The sequence below is a fragment of the Dipodomys merriami genome, unplaced genomic scaffold (assembly GCF_024711535.1).
Source record: "Dipodomys merriami isolate MVZ:Mamm:240054 unplaced genomic scaffold, mDipMer1.0.p SCAF_3, whole genome shotgun sequence".
NCBI lineage: Eukaryota > Metazoa > Chordata > Mammalia > Rodentia > Heteromyidae > Dipodomys > Dipodomys merriami.
The window spans coordinates 112,000,942-112,023,532 of NW_027204492.1; the positions used below are offsets into that span (position 1 = coordinate 112,000,942).

At 41.8% G+C, this 22,591-nt stretch overlaps 1 protein-coding gene across 5 annotated transcripts in view; it reads left to right on the plus strand.

Moving 5' to 3' along the window:
* Positions 1-22,591, plus strand: part of Ctps2 (CTP synthase 2) — a 100,794-nt gene that overhangs the window by 60,882 nt on the left and 17,321 nt on the right. For all 5 annotated transcript variants that reach the window (XM_070040808.1, XM_070040807.1, XM_070040811.1 and 2 more), the window contains 3 exons: positions 3,038-3,134; positions 13,260-13,315; positions 14,657-14,753. In XM_070040808.1, coding sequence (XP_069896909.1) covers positions 3,038-3,134; positions 13,260-13,315; positions 14,657-14,753 — 250 coding nt within the window. The remainder of the gene's footprint in view (positions 1-3,037; positions 3,135-13,259; positions 13,316-14,656; positions 14,754-22,591) is intronic.

The window sequence follows — 22,591 nt, forward strand, 5'->3', positions numbered from 1 at the left end:
AAGGTTTGAACTCAGTACTTTCTGCTCTCATTCATGAGCCATGCCTCCAGCTTTGCTATTTGTTGGTTATTTTGGAGATAGAGTATCATAGTTTTCTGGGCTGGCTTTGAACTGCAGGTCTCCAGATCTCATCCTGAGTAGCTAGTATTACAGCATTTGGCTCCAGACATTTCTGGAATACCAAACTTGTCAACAACAACATAGTACATTCAAAGACTCTTTATATCTGGGCTCTGGTGGCTCATGCCTGTGAGCCTAGCTACTCAGGAGGCTGAGATCTGAGGATTGCAGCTAGAAGCCAGCTGGGGTAAGAAACTCTGTGAGACTTTTATCTCCTGTTAACCACCAAAAAAGCTGGAAGTAGAGCTGTAGCTCAAGTGATAGAGTGCTAGCCTTGTGCCCAAAAGCACAGGGACAATGCCCAGGCTCAGTTCAAGCTCCAGGACTGACACCAGGTAAAAAACAAAGACTGAATAGTTGGACCATCACCGTAAGAGTGGACTGACTGATGAACCATAGTATACTTTTAACAAGAAACCCAGGGAGTTTACTCTTACAATCTGCCTAGACAGTTCACATTGTTTGAACTTAATAGAAATTAAATGGAAGTTTAGGCTCTAAATACTGTTTAGGATTTCTTATGAATGTGTGGCTGGTGGTGTGACCTTATCTGTCTTTTTCCTGGAAAATATATACATAAGCAACTCAGCTTCATCAAGTGGAAACAAATGCCCTCTCTCACCTCAGTCCAGTAATACTTAATCTAGCCATAATTAGCCAACCACAGAAGATAGGAAAGAGCTAACCTGGCCAAGAGAAATTTCAAATTGAGCAGACTATCCAATGAGGGATGTTATGAAGCTTTCTTCCACCCCTACCGGTAGCTCAGTGACTGTTAGAGCTTGCTTTGGGCACAGGGTTCAGATTGTTCTAAAAGTTTTAGGGCACTGATAAGATTAGACATTTTTTCTTTGAAATTGTTCAGCTAATTCCACTTGTCAAGGATTTGCAATATGTGGCATTTAGCATGTCGGGTGCGGAGGAAGAAAGGAAGTTTTCTGAGAGAAGCCTCAGCACTTCCATTAGCACAGGTTGACTCACCCAACTGTAATCTGTTGTAACAACTTCAACGAAATAGATGAAACACAACTGCGAGAGCATAGTGAACAGCGCTGAGAAAAAAAGAGATGCATTTCCAGACAAAGAGAACAGATTTTAATTAAATACACTTGTTAGTGGAGGTGTGGCTCAAGTGGTAGAGCACCAGCCTTGAACAGGAAACACTAAGCAAGAATGTGAGGCTCTGAGTTCAAGCCCCACTATTAGTGCATGCGCACATGTGCACACGTGCACGCGCATACACATAAGTGCCGTTTAAAAGTCACTTGTTTCTGAATTTCTATGGTGTAACTTCAGATATAAAGCTGAAATTATTTAGTCTGAGTTCATTCATTCATTTATGTATTCATTTAGTGCATGCTCTAGCGCAGATTCATATGCCTGGGGCTGGAAATGCAATGGCCAGGAGTAGCAATACCACCCCAGTCTTGCACAGAAGTGCACACCAGACACAACCTGAGGGAAGGCAGACATGAGGAAGAACCTTGTTCTGTGAGGTCATAGAGGACCCTAACTAGCTTACGGACTTCTTGATATTGGGTACTAGAGGTATAAATAATCTTAGGGGTTAAGAATGGTTTCAGGGCTGGGAAGGTGGTTCAGTGGTAGAGCGCTTGTCTTGCATGCATAGGCCCTGAGTTCGATTCCTTAGCACCACATAAGCAGAAAAAGCCGGAAGTGGTGTTGTGGCTCAAGCAATAGAGGCCCAGAGTTCAAGCCCCATGACCAGCTTTTAATGGTTTCATTGGGCAAGAGGGTCTGGTTTGTGTATATGTCTATATGTGTTTATGTGTAAATTAACAAGACTTGACAGATCAGATATTAGGAGGGGAGAGAAATCGAGGGAGAAGGGGTGGGAGAGAGAGGGAGAGATCGAGAGAGAGGGGGGAGACAGATCAAGAATGCCACTAAGGCTGGGCACTGATGGTTAACACCTGTAAATCCTAACTACTCAGGTGGCTGAGATCTGAGGGTTGTAGTTCAAAGCTAGCCCAGGCAAGAAAGCCCAGGAGACTAATCACCAATTAACCACTAAATAGTCAGAAGTGCAGCTGTGGCTTAAGTAGTAGAGTGCTAAGTCTTGAGCACAAAAGGTCAGGGACAGGGCTGGGAAGGTGGCTCAGTGGTAGAGCGCTTGCCTTGCAAGCCTGAGGCCCTGGGTTCGATTCCTTAGCACCATATAAGCAAAAAGAAAAAAAGCTGGAAGTGGCGCTGTGGCTTAAGTGGTAGAGCGCTAGCCTTGAGCTGAAGAGCTGAGGGACAGCACCCAGGCCCAGAGTTCAGACCCCACGACCGGACCCCCCCAAAAAAAAACAAAACAAAAAGGTCAGGGACAGTGGTCCCACCCTAAATTCAAGCCCTGGGATTGGCACCCACACACAAAAAGAATGTCATTTAGGTTTCTGAGGTCTGTTCTAGCACATTCTGGGGGTCAGAAGCTTAAATGGCATTTTTTAAATGAGTCATCTTTTAACAATGAAAGGGTTTTCTATAAAGAGATAGTTTAGTATACCTTTCTAGAAGCACTGACAGTTTACTTAAGGGAAGTGTTTAAGGAATTCATTGGGTATTGGGAAGAAGGTCATCACAAGAGTGGTATGAATACCAAATAGAGGACTCAGAAGTTCAGAACTTCAAAGTGTGACTATTGTTTGGAACTGATAGTTTGAGTAAGGATAGAAGGAGGGTCATAAAGGGTGCTGCTGGTAGATTCTTATTTTAATTTTTTTTTACAAGTGGTTTGAATGACAGGAAAAGGAAGCCAATAGGAGGAGCATAGGAAGAATGAACAGGATCATTGGAAGAATTGATCAGACATTCTCCTTTACAGAATCTGCTTACTCATTACTCTGAGCTTGAAATTTGGGAAGTTACATTTTTTGTGTACCATGAAAACCAAATCTGTCTTGTTTTTAAGGTGATCGATATGCCTGAACATAATCCTGGCAATTTGGGAGGAACAATGAGGCTGGGACTAAGAAGAACTGTTTTCAAAACTGAAAATTCAATATTGAGTAAGTCTCCTTAAATCATTTGTTTGAGAAGAAATCGAATGAAGCTGGCTGCCAATAGCTTACACCTGTAATCAGAGCTACTCAGGAAGCTGAGATTTGAAAATTGTGGTTTGACGCCAGCCAGGGTAGGGAAGTCTGTGAGTCTTATCTTCAAATAACCAGCAAAACTCAGTAATGGAACTGTGGCTCAAGGCTCCAGCCTTGAGCAGAAAAGCCAAGTAAGAGAATGAGGCCCTAAGTTTAGGTCCTAATACCTATGTAAAAACAAAAAACACAAAAAATTCACAGCTGTAATAGAAAGTGCTTAGATATTACTTTTTAAAATTTAAATTTGATTTATAGGCCATTGTTTGCAATGTTCTATGAAAAAAAGAAAGAGAGAAAAGAATTCTTTACTAAAACTGAATCCCTTGCACTGGAAGCAAAGCCTAGAGGTATTGTTAGACACAATTGCTAGGCTACCAGAGTGATTCTAATTTTTATATTCAAGGACAGGTCCTGTTTTTTTTTTTTCTTAGTCACCTGTTAGCCCCTTCAGGGTCATGAAAATGGAATTTACTTTTCTGACGTGGAAACTATAGGTATAAATTGATTTGGACAAAACACTGGTAGTCTTCATTTGCTTTGCTTAGAAAAAATGTCTCCCCAAAGGCTCTCTCCTGTGTTTGGTTTGTATGTGGGTCATCTTCATCTGCAAAAGCTTTAAAAAAGGAGACTTTAAATAAAAGGACCAATGATCATGTGTTTGCAATTATCTTTAAACAGGTTAAAGAAAATTTAATAGTCCTTAAGGCTGGAAGCATAACTGAGGTGCTAGAGCTCTTGCCCAGCAATCTTGACCTAGGATCTATTCCCAGTACAGAAAAAAATTAGAAATTATGTTTGAAAATATATATTACTGACCCTAAGTTTGTCTAAGTTTGTGTATCTATGTCTTTTGTTAACTTCTTGTGCTTAGTTTTTATTTAGTCTTTTTTTTATTATTGTGAAAATACCATACAGAGAGGTTACAATTACATGGACAAGATAATGAGTACATTTCTTTCTTTTTTTTTTTTTTTTGGTCGGTTGTGGGGCCTGAGCTCTGGACCTAGGCACTGTCCCTCAGCTCTTTAGCTCAAGGCGAGCGCCCTACCACTTGAGCCACAGTGCCACTTCCGGCTTTTTTCTGCTTATGTGGTACTGAGGAATTGAACCCAGGGCCTCATGCATACGAGGCAAACACTGTGCCACTGAGCCAACTTCCCAGCCCCAATGAGTACATTTCTTATCAAGCATTGTTGCCTCCTCCTTTGTTTCCCCTTTCCATCCCTTCCAATCTCCCCCCCCCCCTACCCCATTCTACCCTCCCTCACCCCTCCAACCGGCCAAAGCTGTAAAGTTCATTTTTTGACATAATGACTTGTACATCTCATTGTTGCAATGGGTCCACCTGTATTACTATTTAAATGATTTGTTTTTTCCCTTCCCCTCCACAAATTATACCACATCAAATACAGTGAAAGCAGGGGTTATACCATGGGGGAGGGACATACAAAGCAACAAAGAAATCATCTTATAAATATGTTAGAAACAATCATAAGAAAGAAAAAAAACATTTGAATACTTATCTTGGGGTTCATTTCACCTAACATCAACTTATCTGACCTTTTCTGCTTGTCTCAGATATATACTAGTTATTGCAAATAAGGGAAACCATGGGACCAATGTTTCTTTGGGCCTGGCTTACTTCACTTAATATAATTTTTTCCAAGTCTTTCCATTTCCTAACAAATGGGGCAATGTCATTCTTTCTAATGGTGACATAGAATTCCATTGTGTATATATACCACATTTTCTTAATCCATTCATCCACTGAGGGGCATCTGGGTTGGTTCCATATCTTAGCTATGGCAAATAATGCTGCAATAAACATAGTTGTGCTGGTAGCTTCAGTATGGTCTTGTTTGTGATTATTTGGGTAAATGCCCAAAAGTGGGATTGCTGGGTCATAGGGGAGCTCTATGTGGAGTCTTTTGAGGAACTCCATACTACTTTCCAAAGTGGTTGAACAAGTTTACACTCCCACCAACAATGCAGTAAGGTTCCCTTCTGTCCACATTCCCTCCAGCATCTATTGTTATTAGAGTTCTTGATTATAGCCATTCTAACTGGGGTGAGGTGGTATCTCAGTGTTGTTTTGATTTGCATTTCTTTTACAGCTAGAGAGGTTGAGTATTTCTTCATGTATCTATTGGCCTTCCTTCTTTCCTCTTCAGAGAAGTTTCTCTTTAAGTCTTTAGCCTACTTATTTATTGGGCAGTTGTTTCTTTGAGGATTTGTTGAATTTAGTCTTTTATTGTATTGTAACTTTTTCATGTTTCTGGTGGTCTTCAGTCTATTATTTGAATATATACTATATATTGTGCTGATACTAGGGCTTGAACTCAGGGCCTGGGTGCTGTCTCTTGAGCTTCTTTTGCTCAAGGCTAGCTCTCTATCACTTGAGCCACAGCTCCACTTCCAGCTTTTTGGTGGTTAATTGGCGATAAGAATCCGACAGATGGGGCTGGGAAGGTGGCTCAGTGGTAGAGCACTTGCCTTGCATGCATGAGGCCTTGGGTTCGATTCCTCAGCACCACATAAGCAAAAAGCTGGAAGTGGCGCTGTGGCTCAAGTGGTAGAGTGCTAGCCTTGAGCTGAAGAGCTGAGGGACAGCGCCCAGGCCCAGAGTTCAGGCCCCACGACCGGACCCAAAAAAAAAAAAAAAAAAAAGAATCCCACAGACTTTCCTCCCCAGGCTAGCTTCAAACCATCATCTTCAGATCTCAGCCTCTTGAGTAGCTAGGATTATAGCTATGAGCCACTGCTAACCTGCTAGTATTTGTAAAAATGCAGGTCTCACTGTGTTTCCAAGGCTAGCCTAAAATTTCTGAACTCAAGCAAGCCTCCTGCCTTAGCTGCATCCTATCTGCATACTACAGATTTGCAAAACTGCATCTGGCCTTGAGCCATAATATATAATATATGCTGCTTATTTTTGAGGTATGGCCTTACCAACTTTTTTGCCCAGGCTGGCCTTGAACTCTGAGATCCTTCTGTACATGCTTTTAGGTAGCTAGGATTGCAGATATGAGCCACCAATGCAAAGTGGCATATAGTATTTAAAAATTATTGTTATTATAAAGGTGATATACAGCCAGGCACTGGTGACTCATGCCTATAATCCTAGTTACTTAGGAGGCTGAGATCTGAGGATCGAAAATCGAAGCCAGCTTGGGCAGAAAAGTCCCTATGAAACTCTTATCTCCAATGAACCACTCAAAAACTGGAAGTGGTGCTAGCCTGAGCACAAAGAGGATCAGGGACAGCACCCAGGCTCTGAGTTCAAGCCCCACATCTGAATAAAAGTTGGTATATAGAGGGGTTATAGTCAAGTAAGCAGTACATTTCCTTTTGAACAATGTCACCCCTTCCCCCGTTCTTTCCCAGTTTTTCCCTTGGCATACACACACACACACATACACACATACTCTCTCTCTCTCTCTCTCTCTCTCTCCTGTCTTTCTCTCTCTCTCTCTTTCTTTCCCAGATTGTCCCTTGGCATATATACTTAATTAATTTCCCGTTGATAAACATTTCAGTTCAGTTCTGACATTTTATTAGGAAAATGCTGATTTAAATATCTAGACATAGGCTTTTGTTCCTTCAAAAGTTTCCATAGGATAGATTTCCAGGAATTGAATTATTAGGTCAAAGGTTATGATCTCTTTTATGACTGCTCATTTGGCCAGGTTGTCTGAAAGAAAGGAGGAGCTAGTTTGTAATGACGTTAGCTATTTTTCTATTAGCATTTGTATTCTGTTAGCAAGAACAAAATGAGCCCTTTATTAGTGTGTGTGTGTGTGTGTGTGTGTGTGTGTGTGTGTGTGTGTGTGTGTGTGTGTGTGTGTGTGTGTGTGTGTGTGTGTGTGTGTGTGTGTGTGTGTGTGTGTGTGTGTGTGTGTGTGTGTGTGTGTGTGTGTGTGTGTGTGTGTGTGTTTGTTCCTGGGTTTGAACTCTGGGCCTGGGTGCAGTCTCTGAGCTTTCATACTCACTCATGGCTAGCGCTCTGCCACTGGAGCTACAACTCCTCTTCTGGCTTTTTGGTGGTTAATTGGGGATAAAACTCTCATGAACTTTTCTGCCTGGGCTGGCTTCATTCCACGATCCTCACATCTCAGCCTCCTAAGAAGCTATGAATAAAAGCATGGACTACCAGTGCCTGTCTATTATGGTGTTTGTTTGTATTGCTATAAAGTGTAATGTCAATCCCTCCAAACATTGGTTTGTTTGTGTGTAGACTGCCCACATTTCAGGTCTTCATTAGCAATGAAACATGGGGAAGAAGAGATCTGCCTGTCCCAAATCTATTACCTAATAAATAATCTAACTTGGGAGTCAGGATATTTCTCTCATAAAGGCCAGATAGTAGACATACAGTCTTAGAACTGTTGTAGTGTTGAAAATAACCATCTGCCAATGTGAGGGAATGAACATGATTGTGTTCCAATCAAACTTTATTTTAATTAATTAATTTTACTTTATTATTTTTTGTGCCATTACTCATGCTTGAGCTCACAGTTTTGTGTTCTCCCTCAGCTTTTTCACTCAAGGCTGGCAATCCACCACTTGAACCATACCACTAGTTCCAGCTTTTTGCTGGTTAATTGGGGAAAGAGTCTCTTAGATTTGTCTGCTGGGCTGGCTTGGAACTGATATCCTCAGATCTCAGTGGCATGAGTCACTGGTATGTAGCCCAATCAGACTTTATGATGGGCACTTATAAAGTTTAATTTTGTGTAATCTTCTGTCAGTTTAAATGTTTATATTCATTTGAAATTTTAAAAAAAATTCCTAGTTTGAGGGCCAAACAAAAATAGGGCTTCAAAACCTAAAATGGAAACTGGGCGTGGCTTGAGGTTAAGAAGCAATGTTTGTGTGTGTGTGGGGGGGGGTGTTGAAAGAAGTCTTCATTTGCATTTATGAAAATAGAATCATGAAGCCTTTTAAAAAGCACTTAATAAAATAGAGAGAGGAAGGAATATAAGGAAGAGTAAGAGAGGGGTGAATTTAATCAGAGTACATTATTTGTGTGTATGGTCATATCACAATGAAACACTTTCATAAAATTAATATATGCTAATAAAAAGAAGAAAATAAAACAAAAGCTCAACACTCAAAGGCTCCCTATTTGGTCATGGAATGGGTTATCGCTGACTTCTGGCCTTATAAGAACCAGAACGAGGCAGAGGCAGTGAGAATATTGCTGTTTTAGGGAGCGGGAAGAAAACATCTCCTCCCTTGACTGTTTTTTTGGTACTAGTTTGTATTTAGGCTCTCAAGCTTGTAGGCCTTAAAGTGCTGTACTACTGAGCTACATCTCTAGCCCTGTTTCACACTAGCCATTTTTGAAATTGGGTCTTGCTTCGTGCCCAGGCATGTACCTGGATCACAATTCACCTATTGTAGTCTTCCCCTTTAGCTGGGATGACTGACAGACAGACAGACACAGAGAGGACTCAAAGGGCTTGAAGGCTATCCCATGAGCACAGTCCTGGGCTAAGGTGTTGTGGGGTTGCTAAAAATGACCTTTACTGGTGTCCAATCTAGGTAAAGATAGAATGCATTAGAAGGAATTAGGAACTGCTGCTCAGGAAGCTGAGGTCTGAAGATTGAGGCTCGAAGCCAGACTGGGCAGTAAAGTCCATGAGACTCTTATTTCCAATAAACTACCCAAAAAGTTGAAAATGGCACTGTGGCTTACTCTAGCCTTGAGCAAATAAGCTCAGAGATAGCACTAAGGTCCTGAGTTCAAGCCCAAGGATTCGCAAAAAGAAAGAAATTAGGAACCAGTGTAGTTTGTATGGCTGTAGATGGTGATTTCCTGATAAGGTGCTATCCTGAGAAGATGGTCATCTTCCTCAGTGCAAAAAAAAACATGGGAACATTGACACAGGCTCATGACAACTACCCAGGAGACCGAGGAAAGCCCCTGAGGGTAATGGGGGGCAGGAGTGTAACATGACTTTAGGTGAAGCTGCCTGAACAAGGTAGGTGGAACTTAAATGCTGTGAGAAAAGACTCCATTCTTTTTAGAACCTTCTCTGCATTTTCTCATAAAGGAGAAGAAGTTTACTAAAATGGTTGTGTCTGCATTATTGTAAGAGAAAAAAGGGCCGAGTTCTGAAAGAACAGAGGCAAGAGGCCAATTACAAAGATAGTGAATGAGTCCCAGTGTTAAGAGTCTTGGTAAACTTCATAGCGTTGCAAATGCAAAGTGGTTAAAGCTAAGATTTGAGAGAACCAAAAGAAATGGAACTATAACTGAATCCTTTTTTATTTTCAGGGGGTAAAAAAATGCTTTTGCTTTCCTTCATCTTATCTAAGCACTGATACTGAAAAACAGCTTCTAGTTTCTAATGTAATTAGATTATTAGGAAGTTTTAGAAAGCACACTAAAAGGAAACTTTGGCTGGATTAATGAGGTGATTTATGGAAGAGTTTTAAAGTCCATGCTATTAGACACTCTGACTGGGAGTGTGGTAGCATCTGTGACAGCTTCCAGTAGTCACACCTTCCCCACACAGACCTCAAATCCATGCAGTATGGGGGTGGAGGGCTTCCTTTGCTTCTTTTTGTCCTTTTCTGTGAAGCCATTCCCTGAAGTGTCTTTGTTAATATAGCGGCTGCTAGGTATGGGATGTAGCTCCTTTAAGTCCCAGCAGGTTGGATGATACTTATGTCTCCCCTTACCAGACCAGCACTGACATAACCATCTCACCAATGACTTCTAGCACAGTGGCTCTGAGCCCACTCCAGGCCCGCACTACTCACCAGCAGCTTACTCGGTCTCCTGGGTAGCTGTCATGAGCCTGTGTCAATGTTGCCATGTTTTTTTTTGCACTGAGGAAGATGACCATCTTCTCAGGATAGCACCTTATCAGGAAATCACCATCTACAGCCATACAAACTACACTGGTTCCTAATTTCTTTCTTTTTGCGAATCCTTGGGCTTGAACTCAGGACCTTAGTGCTATCTCCAGGCCCGCACTACTCACCTTGGGCTGTGCCTCTCTGGCATGAGTGGTGTGTGTCTGCTTACTCTCACTATACCTTAGTTTCCATAGCTGAAGCATGAGAATAAGAAGAGTGCCTGGTCAGGTACTGGAGGCTCAAACGTGTAATCCTAGCTACTCAGGAGGCTGAGATCTGAGGATACTGTTCAAAGTCAGCGCAGAGAGAAAAGTCACCCTGAGACTCTTATCTCCAATGAACAACAAGAAAACCGAAAGTGATGCTGTGGCTCAAGTGGTAGAGTGCTTGCCTTGAGCTGAATTGCTGAGGGACAGCGCCCAGGCCCAGAGTTCAAGTCCTACGACCGACAAAGAAAAAAAAAGTGCCTATCTACTGTCTCCTGAGGCCATTATGAAGGGAAGAATCCTCATACTGTCTGGCACAGAGAAAGCACTGCTCTGGTGTGGCTGTTGCGATGGTCAGTGTCACAGGCTTATTGGATTGACCTGTGATCCTTTCACAGCTCAGGGCAAATCTCTAGTTTGTGACCTGGAATTAAGAATGAAGGTTAGGGGCTGGGAAGGTGGCTCAGTGGTAGAGCGCTTGCCTTGCATGCATGAGGCCCTGAGTTCGATTCCTCAGCACCACATAAGCAAAAAGCTGGAAGTGGCGCTGTGGCTCAAGTGGTAGAGCGCTAGCCTTGAGCTGAAGAGCTGAAGAGCTGAGGGACAACGCCCAGGCCCAGAGTTCAGGCCCCAGGACCAGACACCCCCCCCCCCCCCCCCCCCGCTAAAAAAAAGAATGAAGGTTACTGCTGGGTGCTAGTGGCTCACACCTGTAATCCTATTTATGTCAGAGGCTGATATTTTGAGGAATGAGGTTCAAGGCAAGCCTGGAGAGAAAAGTTAACTAAATTCCATCTCTAAAATCACCAGCAAAAATCAGAGCTGGAGGTATGGCTCATGTGGTAGAGCACCAGCCTAGCAAGTTAGAGGCTTTGAGTTCAAATTCCAGTATGGCCAAAAAAAATGAGGCTAGTCAGACTAGGTATGTACCCTAATGGTAGAATATTTGCCTCTCAGGCACAAGAACCTGAGTTCTATTTCTAAGACCCTCTCCCCTGAAACCAAAATGGTTGTAACACTAGGGTAGCAGCTTGAGGAGAGAGGAGTGTTGGTGTTGTGGGATAGTCCCTGGCCTCCTCCCACAGCGCGGTTCTGTAACCTACTTGGTCCTTGGTCCAGCCTGTTTGATCACATGCTCCAATGGGACCATTCTTCAGAGGAATTTGGTGATGGGCTCTATCCCCCTGACCCTGTAGTCATTGGCCTTCCTACTGATTTCCATGTCCATTGACAAATAGGTCATGTTCAAGGTACTACAGCTCAGGGCTCCACACTTGGTTCTCAGCCACACACTCTTGGTTCAGAAGAGTCAATATAGAGATATGAGTATGTAATCAGTCCATCAGTCTTTTTTTTTGTTAGTTGTGGGGCTTGAACTCTGGGCCTGGGCGCTGTCCCTCAGCTCTTCAGCTCAAGGCTAGTGCTCTACCACTTGAGCCACAACACCACTTCCAGCCTTTTCTGTTTATGTGGTGCTGAGGAATTGAACCTAGGGCCTCATGCATGCAAGGCAAGTATTCTACCACTGAGCTACCTTCCCAGCCCAGTGTTCTATTCTTGATGTTCAGCTTGTTTTTATCTGTTTTCTATTAAATATTGCAGCACTACGTATGTCTTTGTGGTCAAATCATTGCCCTCTTTTCTACTTTCTAGGATCAATTCTTAGAAGTTAATTTTATGGTGATGGCAATCAGGCCTCTGATCCCACGCACACCAGGCCAGTTCTCTATCATTGAGCTACACCTCTATCCCAGAAGTCGAGTTTTATATTTTTCAGAAAAACACAATTTCGTTATTTTTAAGGTATTGTACAGAGGTGTTACCATTTCATAAATCAAGTAGTAAGTACATTTCTTTTTTGTGGAGACAGTATTATCCCTTCCTTCTCTTGCCCCCAGTTTCCCCCTCCTACCTTTGCCTACAAGTTGCATAGTTCATTTTCCACATAGTGTATGCTGAGTACTGTGCCTACATTTGTTAGTCCAGAATGAGACTATTTTTAAGGTAGTATATAAACTAATATGTCAAGTGATATGTGAAAACACAGAGGTGGCTGGTGTCGAGGAAAAAGTATTGGGGTCCATATGAGGAAGCCTGGGCCTCAGAATGACCTATGTGCTTTGGGCAAGTCTTTTGCTTTCTTTCTTATTTTTCTTTTTTTTTTTTAATTGTGAAAATACTGTACGGAGGGGTTACAATTACATGGGCAAGATAATGAGTACATTTCTTATCAAGCATTGTAGCCTCCTCCTTTGTTTCCCCTTCCCATCCCATCCTCCCCCCGTCCCCCCCCTAACCTTCCCCCCCCACCAAAGTTGTAAAGTTCATTTTCGACATAACGACTTGTACGTCTCATTGTTGCAATGGATCCACCTGTATCCCTATTTAAACCATTTGTTTTTCCCTTTCCCGCTACAAATCATACCAACATCAAATACAGTGAAAACAGGGGTTGTACCGTGGGGGAGGAACATATACAAAGCAACAAAGAAATAATCTTATAAATGTGTTAGAAACAATTGCATGAAAGAATAAACATATCTTAAGGTTCATTTCCCTAACATCAACTTATCTGACCTTTTCTGCTTCACTCAGACTTATACTAGTTATTGCAAATAAGGTTATTAGACAAAGTATGGTGTGAGTCATATAGAAGCAAGGGGGTGGGCAATATTACCTGGTCTTTCACTCCTGTAGGTAGATGTTTGAAAGGATGGCAGATCTTCTGGATCCCTTAATGAATATTTTCCTATGCAATGATGATGGCTTAGTTGAGAATTGCTTCAAGATTTTGAAGAAGTTACCACCATATTCTTCTAGAAGAGAAGAGAAATTAGATTGCTACTCAATGTGTAGTCATTTGTAGGCTGTGGTAGGCAGAGATCTCAGAGGTTTCTCTACATATGTGCCAATGGATGTGGCCTAAAGGCAGTTATTGCAGAATTAATCTCTTGTGTCTTTCCAGGGAAACTTTATGATGATGTTCCTTTTATAGAAGAAAGACACAGACATCGATATGAGGTATGCTTTTCTTTGCCTGCAATTTGATCTTTTTCTTTCTTTTTTTCTTTTTTGCCAGTCCTGGGGTTTGAACTTAGGGTCTGGGCACTGTCGCTGAGCTTCTTTTGCTCAAGGCTAGTACTCTACCTCTTGAACCACAGTGCCACTTCTGACTTTTTCTGTTAATGTGGTGCTGAGGAATCGAACCCAAGGCTTCATGCATGCTAGGCAAGCACTCTACCACTAAGCCACATTCCCAGCCCCTGAGGTATGCTTTTCATGATGAATTACTACCCATATTTTGAATGTTTAGTGTGGAGAGCCCTGTGATTAAAAGCAAACTCTTCAGAAAATGTGTCCAGCTTAGTAGTATCCCTAGGGCACTACATTTCTTAGAGGCTACATTTCCACAGCCTCTGTGCCTTTTTCTGTGTGTCTGCTTTGGCTTCTGTGTAGTCTACTTGATGGCTGCGAGAAGGCTATAAGCAACATGTATGGAATTTTTCTTCAGTCTGATTAGGTCAACTGAGGTACCTATCAACCTATGAATTGGTAACCAGTGCTGAACATTGGTGATCTTAAATCTAGATTCTTGTAACATTCATCTATCTGTAGGGATGTGCTTATCATATTTGGTTCAACTGATTGGGATGCACTTCATAAATGGGACAGATAAGAGTCCCTAGGCCCACACCTGTAATCCTAGTTACTCAGGAGGCTGAGATGTGAGGATCACAATTAGAAGCCAGTGCAGATAGGAACGTGTGAGAATCTTATCTCCAATTAATCACCAGAAAACTGGAAGTGGAGCTATGGCTCAAAATGGTAGAGCATCAGCTTTGAGCAAAAGAGCTCAGAGACAGCCCCACCAAGTTCAAGTTCAAGCCCCACGACCAAATACAACAACAACAACAACAACAACAACAAAAACCCAAAACCCAAAACAAAACATTTCCCTAGTTCAAGGGAAAGAAGAATTTTAGTCATTCATGAAATTTCTAATTTGGAGAGGGGGAGATAGTTAAATACACACAACTTAAGGAAGATAGTATAGAGTTGGCTACAACTAGCCAATCTTAAGGTTCTGAGACAGAATGTCTGGGTCTTATGTTTTGATTCTTATCTTTGGGAAGTAGAACTTTGTACACCTAGATTAAGGTGATTTGATTAAACAGTATGCCCCAGGTTTGTCCTGAGTTTAAAATTAGACATTGAGTGCTGAATACAGAAATTAAGTTCTCATTAGAAGATCAATGAGGTGGAAAGTCTGCCCAGCTGATGCAGGCCCTTTTCATTAACTATGTCTGCATTGCACTGAGGCTCAAAGACTTAATTTCTTGGCTTACTGTCTTCCATTTCCAGGTGAATCCTAATTTCATCAACCAGTTTGAGCAGAAAGACCTACGTTTTGTAGGTCAGGATGTTGATGGGAAGAGGATGGAAATCATTGAACTGGAAAGTAAGTGGGCACTTTGCTTTTGTAAAGTTTCATGGTGAAGTAACAGCTTTTTTGTCAACCGTAGACTACTTTGAAATCTAGTTTGTTATTTTTTGTTCTCCTCTCTTTTGAAATAAGCATGCAACTACAAAGTACATGAAAAATAAATTGCTTGCCTGATGCTGCTCATCCTAGCTACTCAGGAGCCTTATATGTGAGGATCACAGTTGAAAGCTATACCAGGCAGGAAAGTTTATGAGACTCCAAGTAAACACCAGAAAGCCAGATGTGGAGCTGTGGCAAGTGGTAGAGCACTCAGGCCCTGAATTCTTGCCTCAGGACTGGCACAAAAAAATACCTTGCTGCTGGGTGCTGGGTGCCTATAATCCAACCTACTCAAGAGGCTGAGGTCTGAGGATCATGGTTTGAAGCCAGCCTGGAAGGAAAAATCTTTAAGACTTTTAATCTCTAACCATCAAAAAAGACAGAATCGGAGGGGTGTCTCAAGCAGTAGAGCACTAGCTTTGAGGGAAAAAAGCTAAGGGACAGTACCCAGTTCCTAGTTCAAGCTCTACTACTGGCATGTATGTACAGATAGACACACACATACACAAAAAATATATTGATTGTAATCCTTAATATTTTGGAGCTTATTAGTTTAAATGCACCACAAAAAGATGAGTCTTTTCAAGTCTATCAATTCTATGGCTTCTTGGCCATTTCCCTTCCTGTATTGTGGGGTTTCTCCTGTGTGCTAGCCTCAGGGTTAGACTGAAAAAGCAGGCAGCTCACCATTCAGTGCCCCTCTGCTTACTCTCTCCTTTGAGGAAATAATGACCAATTGCCCACCTCACTACGTAACCACTGTTGCTGTTCATTACACGAGAAACCTGGCTCCTCTCTGGCCTTTCTCTATTGCTTGTGCTCGAAGGTCAAGCTCCAGCCTGTCGTTGAACTTCTGAACACTAATCGCTGCACTCAGAGTTCTTTTTAAGACTAAACATCACACAAACAAAAAGAATTGGACTTTTGTATGGAAGAGCACGGAAGAAGTTGTTTATGGCTGGACCGGAACTCTCCTGAGAGCACAGGCACAAAGCACACAGTTTGTTATTGATGAGCCAGAAGGCAATGTTCTTTTCATTCAGATCTGCACGAACATGATAAGCCTGCAGTCACACCTGATCTCAGCTCTTTGTCTTCACATTCTTTGCTTGGAGGTTAGCAAACTACTACCAGTGGACCAGATCCGGCCTTCTGTTTTTCTGTTTTTGTGTAGCTGATGAATGAAGACTTTTTAATTTTTTTAAACAATGTTTTATTTTTCTTTTTTGTACAGGTCCTGAGGCTTGAACTCAGGGCCTGGGCACTGTCCCTGAGGTTTTTTTTTTTTTTTTTTTTTTCTCAAGTCTAGTGCTTTACCACTTGAGCCATAGTTCCATTTCTGGCTTTTTGGTGATTCATTGGAGATAAGAGTCTCACAGACTTTCTTGCCTGGTCTGGCTGAACTGTAATCCTCAGCCTCCTGAATAACTAGGTTTACAGGTATGAACCACCAGCACCTGGCAAAATCTGCCTGGAATGTAACTCACAGAGTTCATGCATGTCTCACACCCAGAAAGGAAGGGGAAGGTCAGAGTGACTAACTTCCTTCTGAGGCCCTCCTGATCTCTTTAGAGGAAAGAACTTTGGGACAGGCTTTTCTGACCCGTGACAATAGTCACACTCCCTGATAATGTATTCTCTATAGCTGATTTTGATCCTACAATGGAAGTGAAAGAGATCTTATGGCCCACAGAGCCTACAGTTCGTATTATTTGGCTCTTTATCAGTTATATTTGCATGCTTGGTCTAGACCCACACATATGCACTTCATTGAACAAACTTGAATGGAACTTTTTCAGGTTTCTTCTTGATTTGTTAGTCTTTCTGAATGTTCTCTTGGTACTTTCTTGTCAGTTTATCTAAAACTAGATTTTCATGCTCTCTACGCTCTTTCTTCTGACCATGTTAAGGTATCATCAATCTCTGTATCCAGGGTCTCTTACCCTTACTAAGCATTGATCAGTTTTTGTGGTGGTGCTGTCCTGTGTACAATGTGGTGTTCTTTATATTCCAGTTGCAGACAAAGCATCCCTCTGTCATTTAGTTGTGACATTTCAAAACATTTCTAGATCATCCCATGTCCCTGAGGAGTGCATTTGACCCCCTGTTCAATAACTGTTCTTCTGGGCTGGGAATGTGGCTTAGTGATAGAGTGCTTGCCTAGCCATACATGAAACCCTGGGTTCAATTTCTTAGTACTAAAGTAGTAGAGTGCTAGCCTTGAGCAAAGGAAGCTCAGGGCCAGTGCCCAGGCCCTGAGTTCAAGCCCCAGACCTGGCAAAAAACAAAACAAAACATGCTCCTAGACTAGCAAACTTTACATTGGATCATTAAGCTCTTTTTCTCCTTTCCATGTCCACCTGTAATCAGTCATCAAGTTTTATAAAGTCTGTCTGGAAAGAAAGACAGTGTTTGAGATTGTATTGCCACCTTGGTCACCATAGCCCCTGTGCATGGTGACTCCAATTCAGACTCATCTTCAGGTTCCTTTTTGCATGGAGGCAGTGTCCTTTTTCAGCACCTCCTAAGGAGGATAGCGCCCTGACTGTGCAGTGCATGTCACTCAAATTTGTTGGTGAAACTACTTTCATTATTCAGTGTGACAGTGTATAAGGGATACTCTGATAATGGAATCATGATGTCCTAGAATCAATTTTTCAATGTTTGTGCTTTAAATCTCAGAGTCTTTTTTCTAAGCCTGTCTGTCTTCATCTTAGCCCTAATTCTCTACTTCAAATGCCTTTTGTGTGTGTGTGTAGCTACTAGGGCTTGAATTTGGGGCCTAGAGTGCTGTCCCTGAGCTTTGTTGCTCAAGCCACAACACCCCTTTCAAAATTTGGTGGTTATTTGGAGATAAGAATCTCATCGAGTTTCTTGCCTTGAACCGGGATCCTGAGATGGCAGTCTCCTAAATAGCTAGGATTACACGTATGAGCCACTGGTGCCTGGCTCCAATGACTTTTTGTTTGGTTTTGCTGGTCCTGGGGCTTGAACTCAGTGCACTGTCCTTGAGTCTCTTTGTGCTCAAGGCCACAGCACCATTTCTGGCCTTTTGTGAGTAGTTTATTTGAGATCAGAGTTTCACAGACTTTTCTGCCTGGTCTGGCTTCAAACTGTGATCCTCAGACCTCAGCCTCCTGAATAGCTCAGATTACAGGCGTGCGCCACCAGCGTCTGGCCCAAATGCCTTTTTTGCCCTTTTTCTTTTTGGTTACTAATATGATTGAGTACTCTAGGAATCCCAAGAAGAAAGGAGAACTGATATCAGAGAATTGATGTAAGAGAAACCTTGTTTGAACAAATTTGTATTTTACTGGGACCCTGAAATTGGGAAATCAAGTCATTTATTGTGCATTCACTAGATGCTTATCCCTAGAACCTTGCTAGGGACTCCACATATGCCCTTGTGTGACTTATACACAGGATGGACACTACTTCTCTTTACAGAGAACCCTGGGGTGCAGTGAGGCTAGGTGACATGTTCAGGGCCATCTACTTAGGTGCTAGAGGAGAGGGGACTGGAGCAAACTCAGGTTCACCACCTCCACTGACTGCTATTTTTCTTCTTATTGTCATTTGACACTCTGCCTAAATTGTCTACCCCTGCCTGGAGTTTTGGGTTAGAATAGTGATGATGTATTTCTGATGAAAGTGTTTATGTAGAATTTAAGTATGGATCATTGATGTTCCAACCTCTTAAGTCTTTCTAGCACAGGAAAGGGCAGGGAATTTCCTTTTATCTTTGCTATTGCTACTACTACTACTATTATTAAATAGTTGGACAAAGAGGTTACAATTCTATACGTCAGGTTATAAGTACATTGTTTTTTAGTCAGTGTCAACCCTTCCGTCATTCTCCCCCATTTCCCCATCCCATCTCTCAAGTTCCATGGTTCCATTTTTACATAATGTACCTAGGCCATAATGACTATATTTGTTTAACCTTTCCCCCTCCTCCTTGCCCATTTTTGCTTCTTGGCAATTGTTTTGATTAAATAGTACTTCACTTGTTCAGAGGTGTTACACCTTTGAACTCCTCCCCTTAGTATATCCTCCTTTAATTTGTGTGCATAGGTATAGACCCTTGTGTATGTTACATGCATGTTTGTAGGCAGGGAATTTCTTTTTTTTTCCTTCTTTTTTTTGGGGGGGTCCGGTCGTGGGGCCTGAACTCTGGGCCTGAGCACTGTCCCTCAGCTCTTCAGCTCAAGGCTAGCGCTCTACCACTTGAGCCACAGCGCCACTTCCGGCTTTTTTCTTTTTGCTTATGTGGTGCTGAGGAATCGAACCCAGGGCCTCAGGCATGCAAGGCAAGCGCTCTACCACTGAGCCAACTTCCCAGCCCCTAGGCAGGGAATTTCTTAAGAAAAAAACGATTTGTATGGGGCTGGGAAGGTGGCTCAGTGGTAGAGCGCTTGCCTTGCATGCATGAGGCCCTGGGTTCGATTCCTCAGCACCATATAAGCAGGGGGAAAAAAAGCTGGAAGTGGCGCTTGTGGCTCAATTGGTAGAGCGCTAGCCTTGAGCTGAATTGCTGAGGGACAGCGCCCAGGTCCAGAGTTCAGGCCCACGACCGGACCCCTCAAAAAAAAGAAGAAAAAAAAGAGAAAAAAAATGATTTGTTTACTTTGTTCTAGTATGTGTTCTCTTGGAATTCTTCTGTTTCTCCTCATTGTCAGCAAATCCTGAGAAGCTTCTTTTTCTTTTTTCTTTTTTTTTCAGTTGTGGGGCTTGAACTCTGGGCCTTGATGCTGTCCTTGCACTCTTCAGCTCAAGGCTAGTGGTCTGCCACTTTGAGCCACAGCACCACTTCCGGTTTTTTGGTGGTTAATTGGAGATAAGAGTCTCACGGACTTTCCTGCCCAGGCTGGCTTTGAACCTCGATCCTCTAGGTCTCAGCCTTCTGAGTAGCTAGGATTACAGTTGTGAGCCAAAGGCGCCAAGCTTGAGAAGCTTCTTTTTCATTTCATCACAAAGATTTAGCTTCTCACTGATGCGTTCAGATTTCATGTGAGTCGGACAGGAAATGAGGGCCTCCGTAAAACCTTGCAATTTTTCAAAGCTGACTACAAGGGAATTCATTTTATGAAGGGAAATTCCCCCAGAAAATTTTGGTCTTGAGTACCACTAGGAAGCATAGTGTGAATCTCTAATAGTTTCTGGAGGACCCGAAGAAAAACACAAAGTTTGCTATTTATATGATGTCAGAATTTGGTTCAGAGTAATTAAGCCCATTATTTTAAAGGTACTTTATCTGACTGATAGAACAACTTCAAAATAAAACCTTTTCAATTGTTTATATTAATGCAGAGAATTTTTTAGATAAAATAATCAGAGCAATGATCCATTTGTTCAAATATTCTGTTGCTGGCTATCACATGATCAACTTTTATTCACAGTGTTACAAAAACAGGATTGCTGTCTGTTTTCTTCCCAAGGCACCCCTAGATGCTATAACATACATTGTCTTACATTTAAAGCTACATGGCCTAGTTTCCTCTCTAAAGGTGGATGGTTTCTCTTCTTTCCTTGAGGGGACACATTCCTGACAATACCATCCCCCTAACCAAGTTTCATACTTGAATTTCCCTCTAGTTCAAGAAGGCTTCTGCTTAAATACAGAGTATATCTGTACTGAATCTCTCTGGGAACAGAGCTGTCCAATAGAGCTTACTACAAGAACAGAATTGTTCTGTACTATTCAGTATGGTAGCTGCTAGCCACGTGAGACTATAGAGCATTTGAAATGTCTCCATTTTTTCTAATGAATATGAATAGCCATGTGTTACTAGAGGCTACCATTTTGTACAGTAGAATTTTAGATGATAACCTTAGAGTAAACATTGCTGTTCAGTAGTCACTTCCTTATTATTTTAGTTAAAAGCTTTGAGTTAACAGCAGTGGTGCCAGGAATTGTGATTTGGGAATTCCATACTAGATTTTTAGATCATTTGATCAAACATCTTGTTGAATGGTTTTAAAGTTATCTTTACTTCTTCCTATGAAATAATGTCTGTAGCTCATAGTTCAATGCATATAGCAATTAAAATTATTTTTGGCATTTGAGAATATTGACCATACCCTATACTATAGTAATTACGAGAATAGAGATGCTCAAACGATATTTGTGTGTGTGTGTGTGTGTGTGTGTGTGTATATGCAAGTGTGCAAGACAGTCGTAGAGCTTGTATTCAGGGCCTGGGCATTTGTCCCTGAGTTTATTTTGCCTAAGGCTAGCACCCTACCACTTGAGTCACAGCTCTACTTCCAGATTTTCTGGTGATTAATTGGAGATAAGAATCTCTGGGACTTAACTGCCTGGGTTGGCTTTGACCCTCTATCCTCAGATCTCAGCCTCTTCATTAGCTAGGATTATAGGCATAAGCCATCAGTGCTCAGTTGTATTTCTTAATCTTAGATATACATTAGCTTTTAGAGCTCTTATTTCAGCAGAAGGGTAGAAACCTTCTACCCAGAAACATTGCCTATTTAGTTCTTACTATTCCTAAACAGAAGATCCCAGATATCTAAGGAAAGGTACTTCTTCTGAAAGGCTTCTTATAAAACCTTATTATGAAAATCACTTAATTTCCTCCCCACTCCATGATAGTGTATGTAACTTATGTTCTTTGTAAAGGTTCATGCAGTTAGCAAAGTAGAAGGAAAAGAAAAATAACTTGAACTCTTGCTACCTTGGGGCATGAGCACCATTAACATGTTGAAAGGTCATTCTTTTATCAGTCAGAGCCTCTTCATCACAGGAATAAGGTAGCATAGGTTGAAATAAAAGTATCAGTTTATTTTATGGTACTGTGTTTAAAACCCAATAGGATTCTCTGAATAGAAAGACAGTTGTCCTTGCTCTTTCCCAAGGCAGCTCGCGGAGTCAGTTGTGATGGTTCATCTCAGGAGACATTTCTCTTGGGGAAGAAGACCTTTAGAAAATAGCCTGAAAAAAAAAAAAAGAAAATAGCCTGAAGCCATCTAAGAGAAAGTATAACTCAAGTTTAGCCTAAGTCTGAGGGCTATCATGAAAATAGAGCCAATGTAAGTCTACAAAAGACATCAAGGAGTGGCTGTAGCCAGGCACTGGTGGCTCATGCCTGTAATCTTAAACTACTCTGAAGGTTGAGATCTGAGGATTATGGTTCATAGCCAGTCCAGGCAGGAAATTCTGTGAGACTTTTTTTTTTGGCCAATGCTGGGGCTTGAACTCAGGGCCTAGGCACTGTCCCTGAGCTTCTTTTGCTCAAGGCTAGCATTCTACCACTTGAGCCAGAGCACCACTTCTGGCTTTTTCTATGTATGTTGTACTGAGGAATTGAACCCAGGGCTTCATGCATGCTAGGCAAGCACTCTACCACTAAGCCACATTCCTAGCCCATCTGTGAGACTTTTATCCAATTAACTATCAAAAAGAAGTGGAGCTGTGACACAAGTGGTAGAGCACTGGTCTTGAGCAAAAAACTGAAGGACAGCACCCAGTCCCTAAGCTCAAGCCCCAGAACCAGCATAAATAACCACCACAACAAAAACAACAGAAAACCACTCTTGCCTAACTTTGCTCAGTATAACCCCTTCCAGAAGTAATATTCCAGATCTCTTCTTCAGTGAAATGTTTTATAGTTTGGAATTCACCAAAAAGAGATAATGAAATTCACAATGATGATAAATTATCATTTTAGCACTTACTAAGTTTTCTTATTCAATAATGAGATAATCTTTCAAGCAGTTCTCATATTTGTTTCAATCAC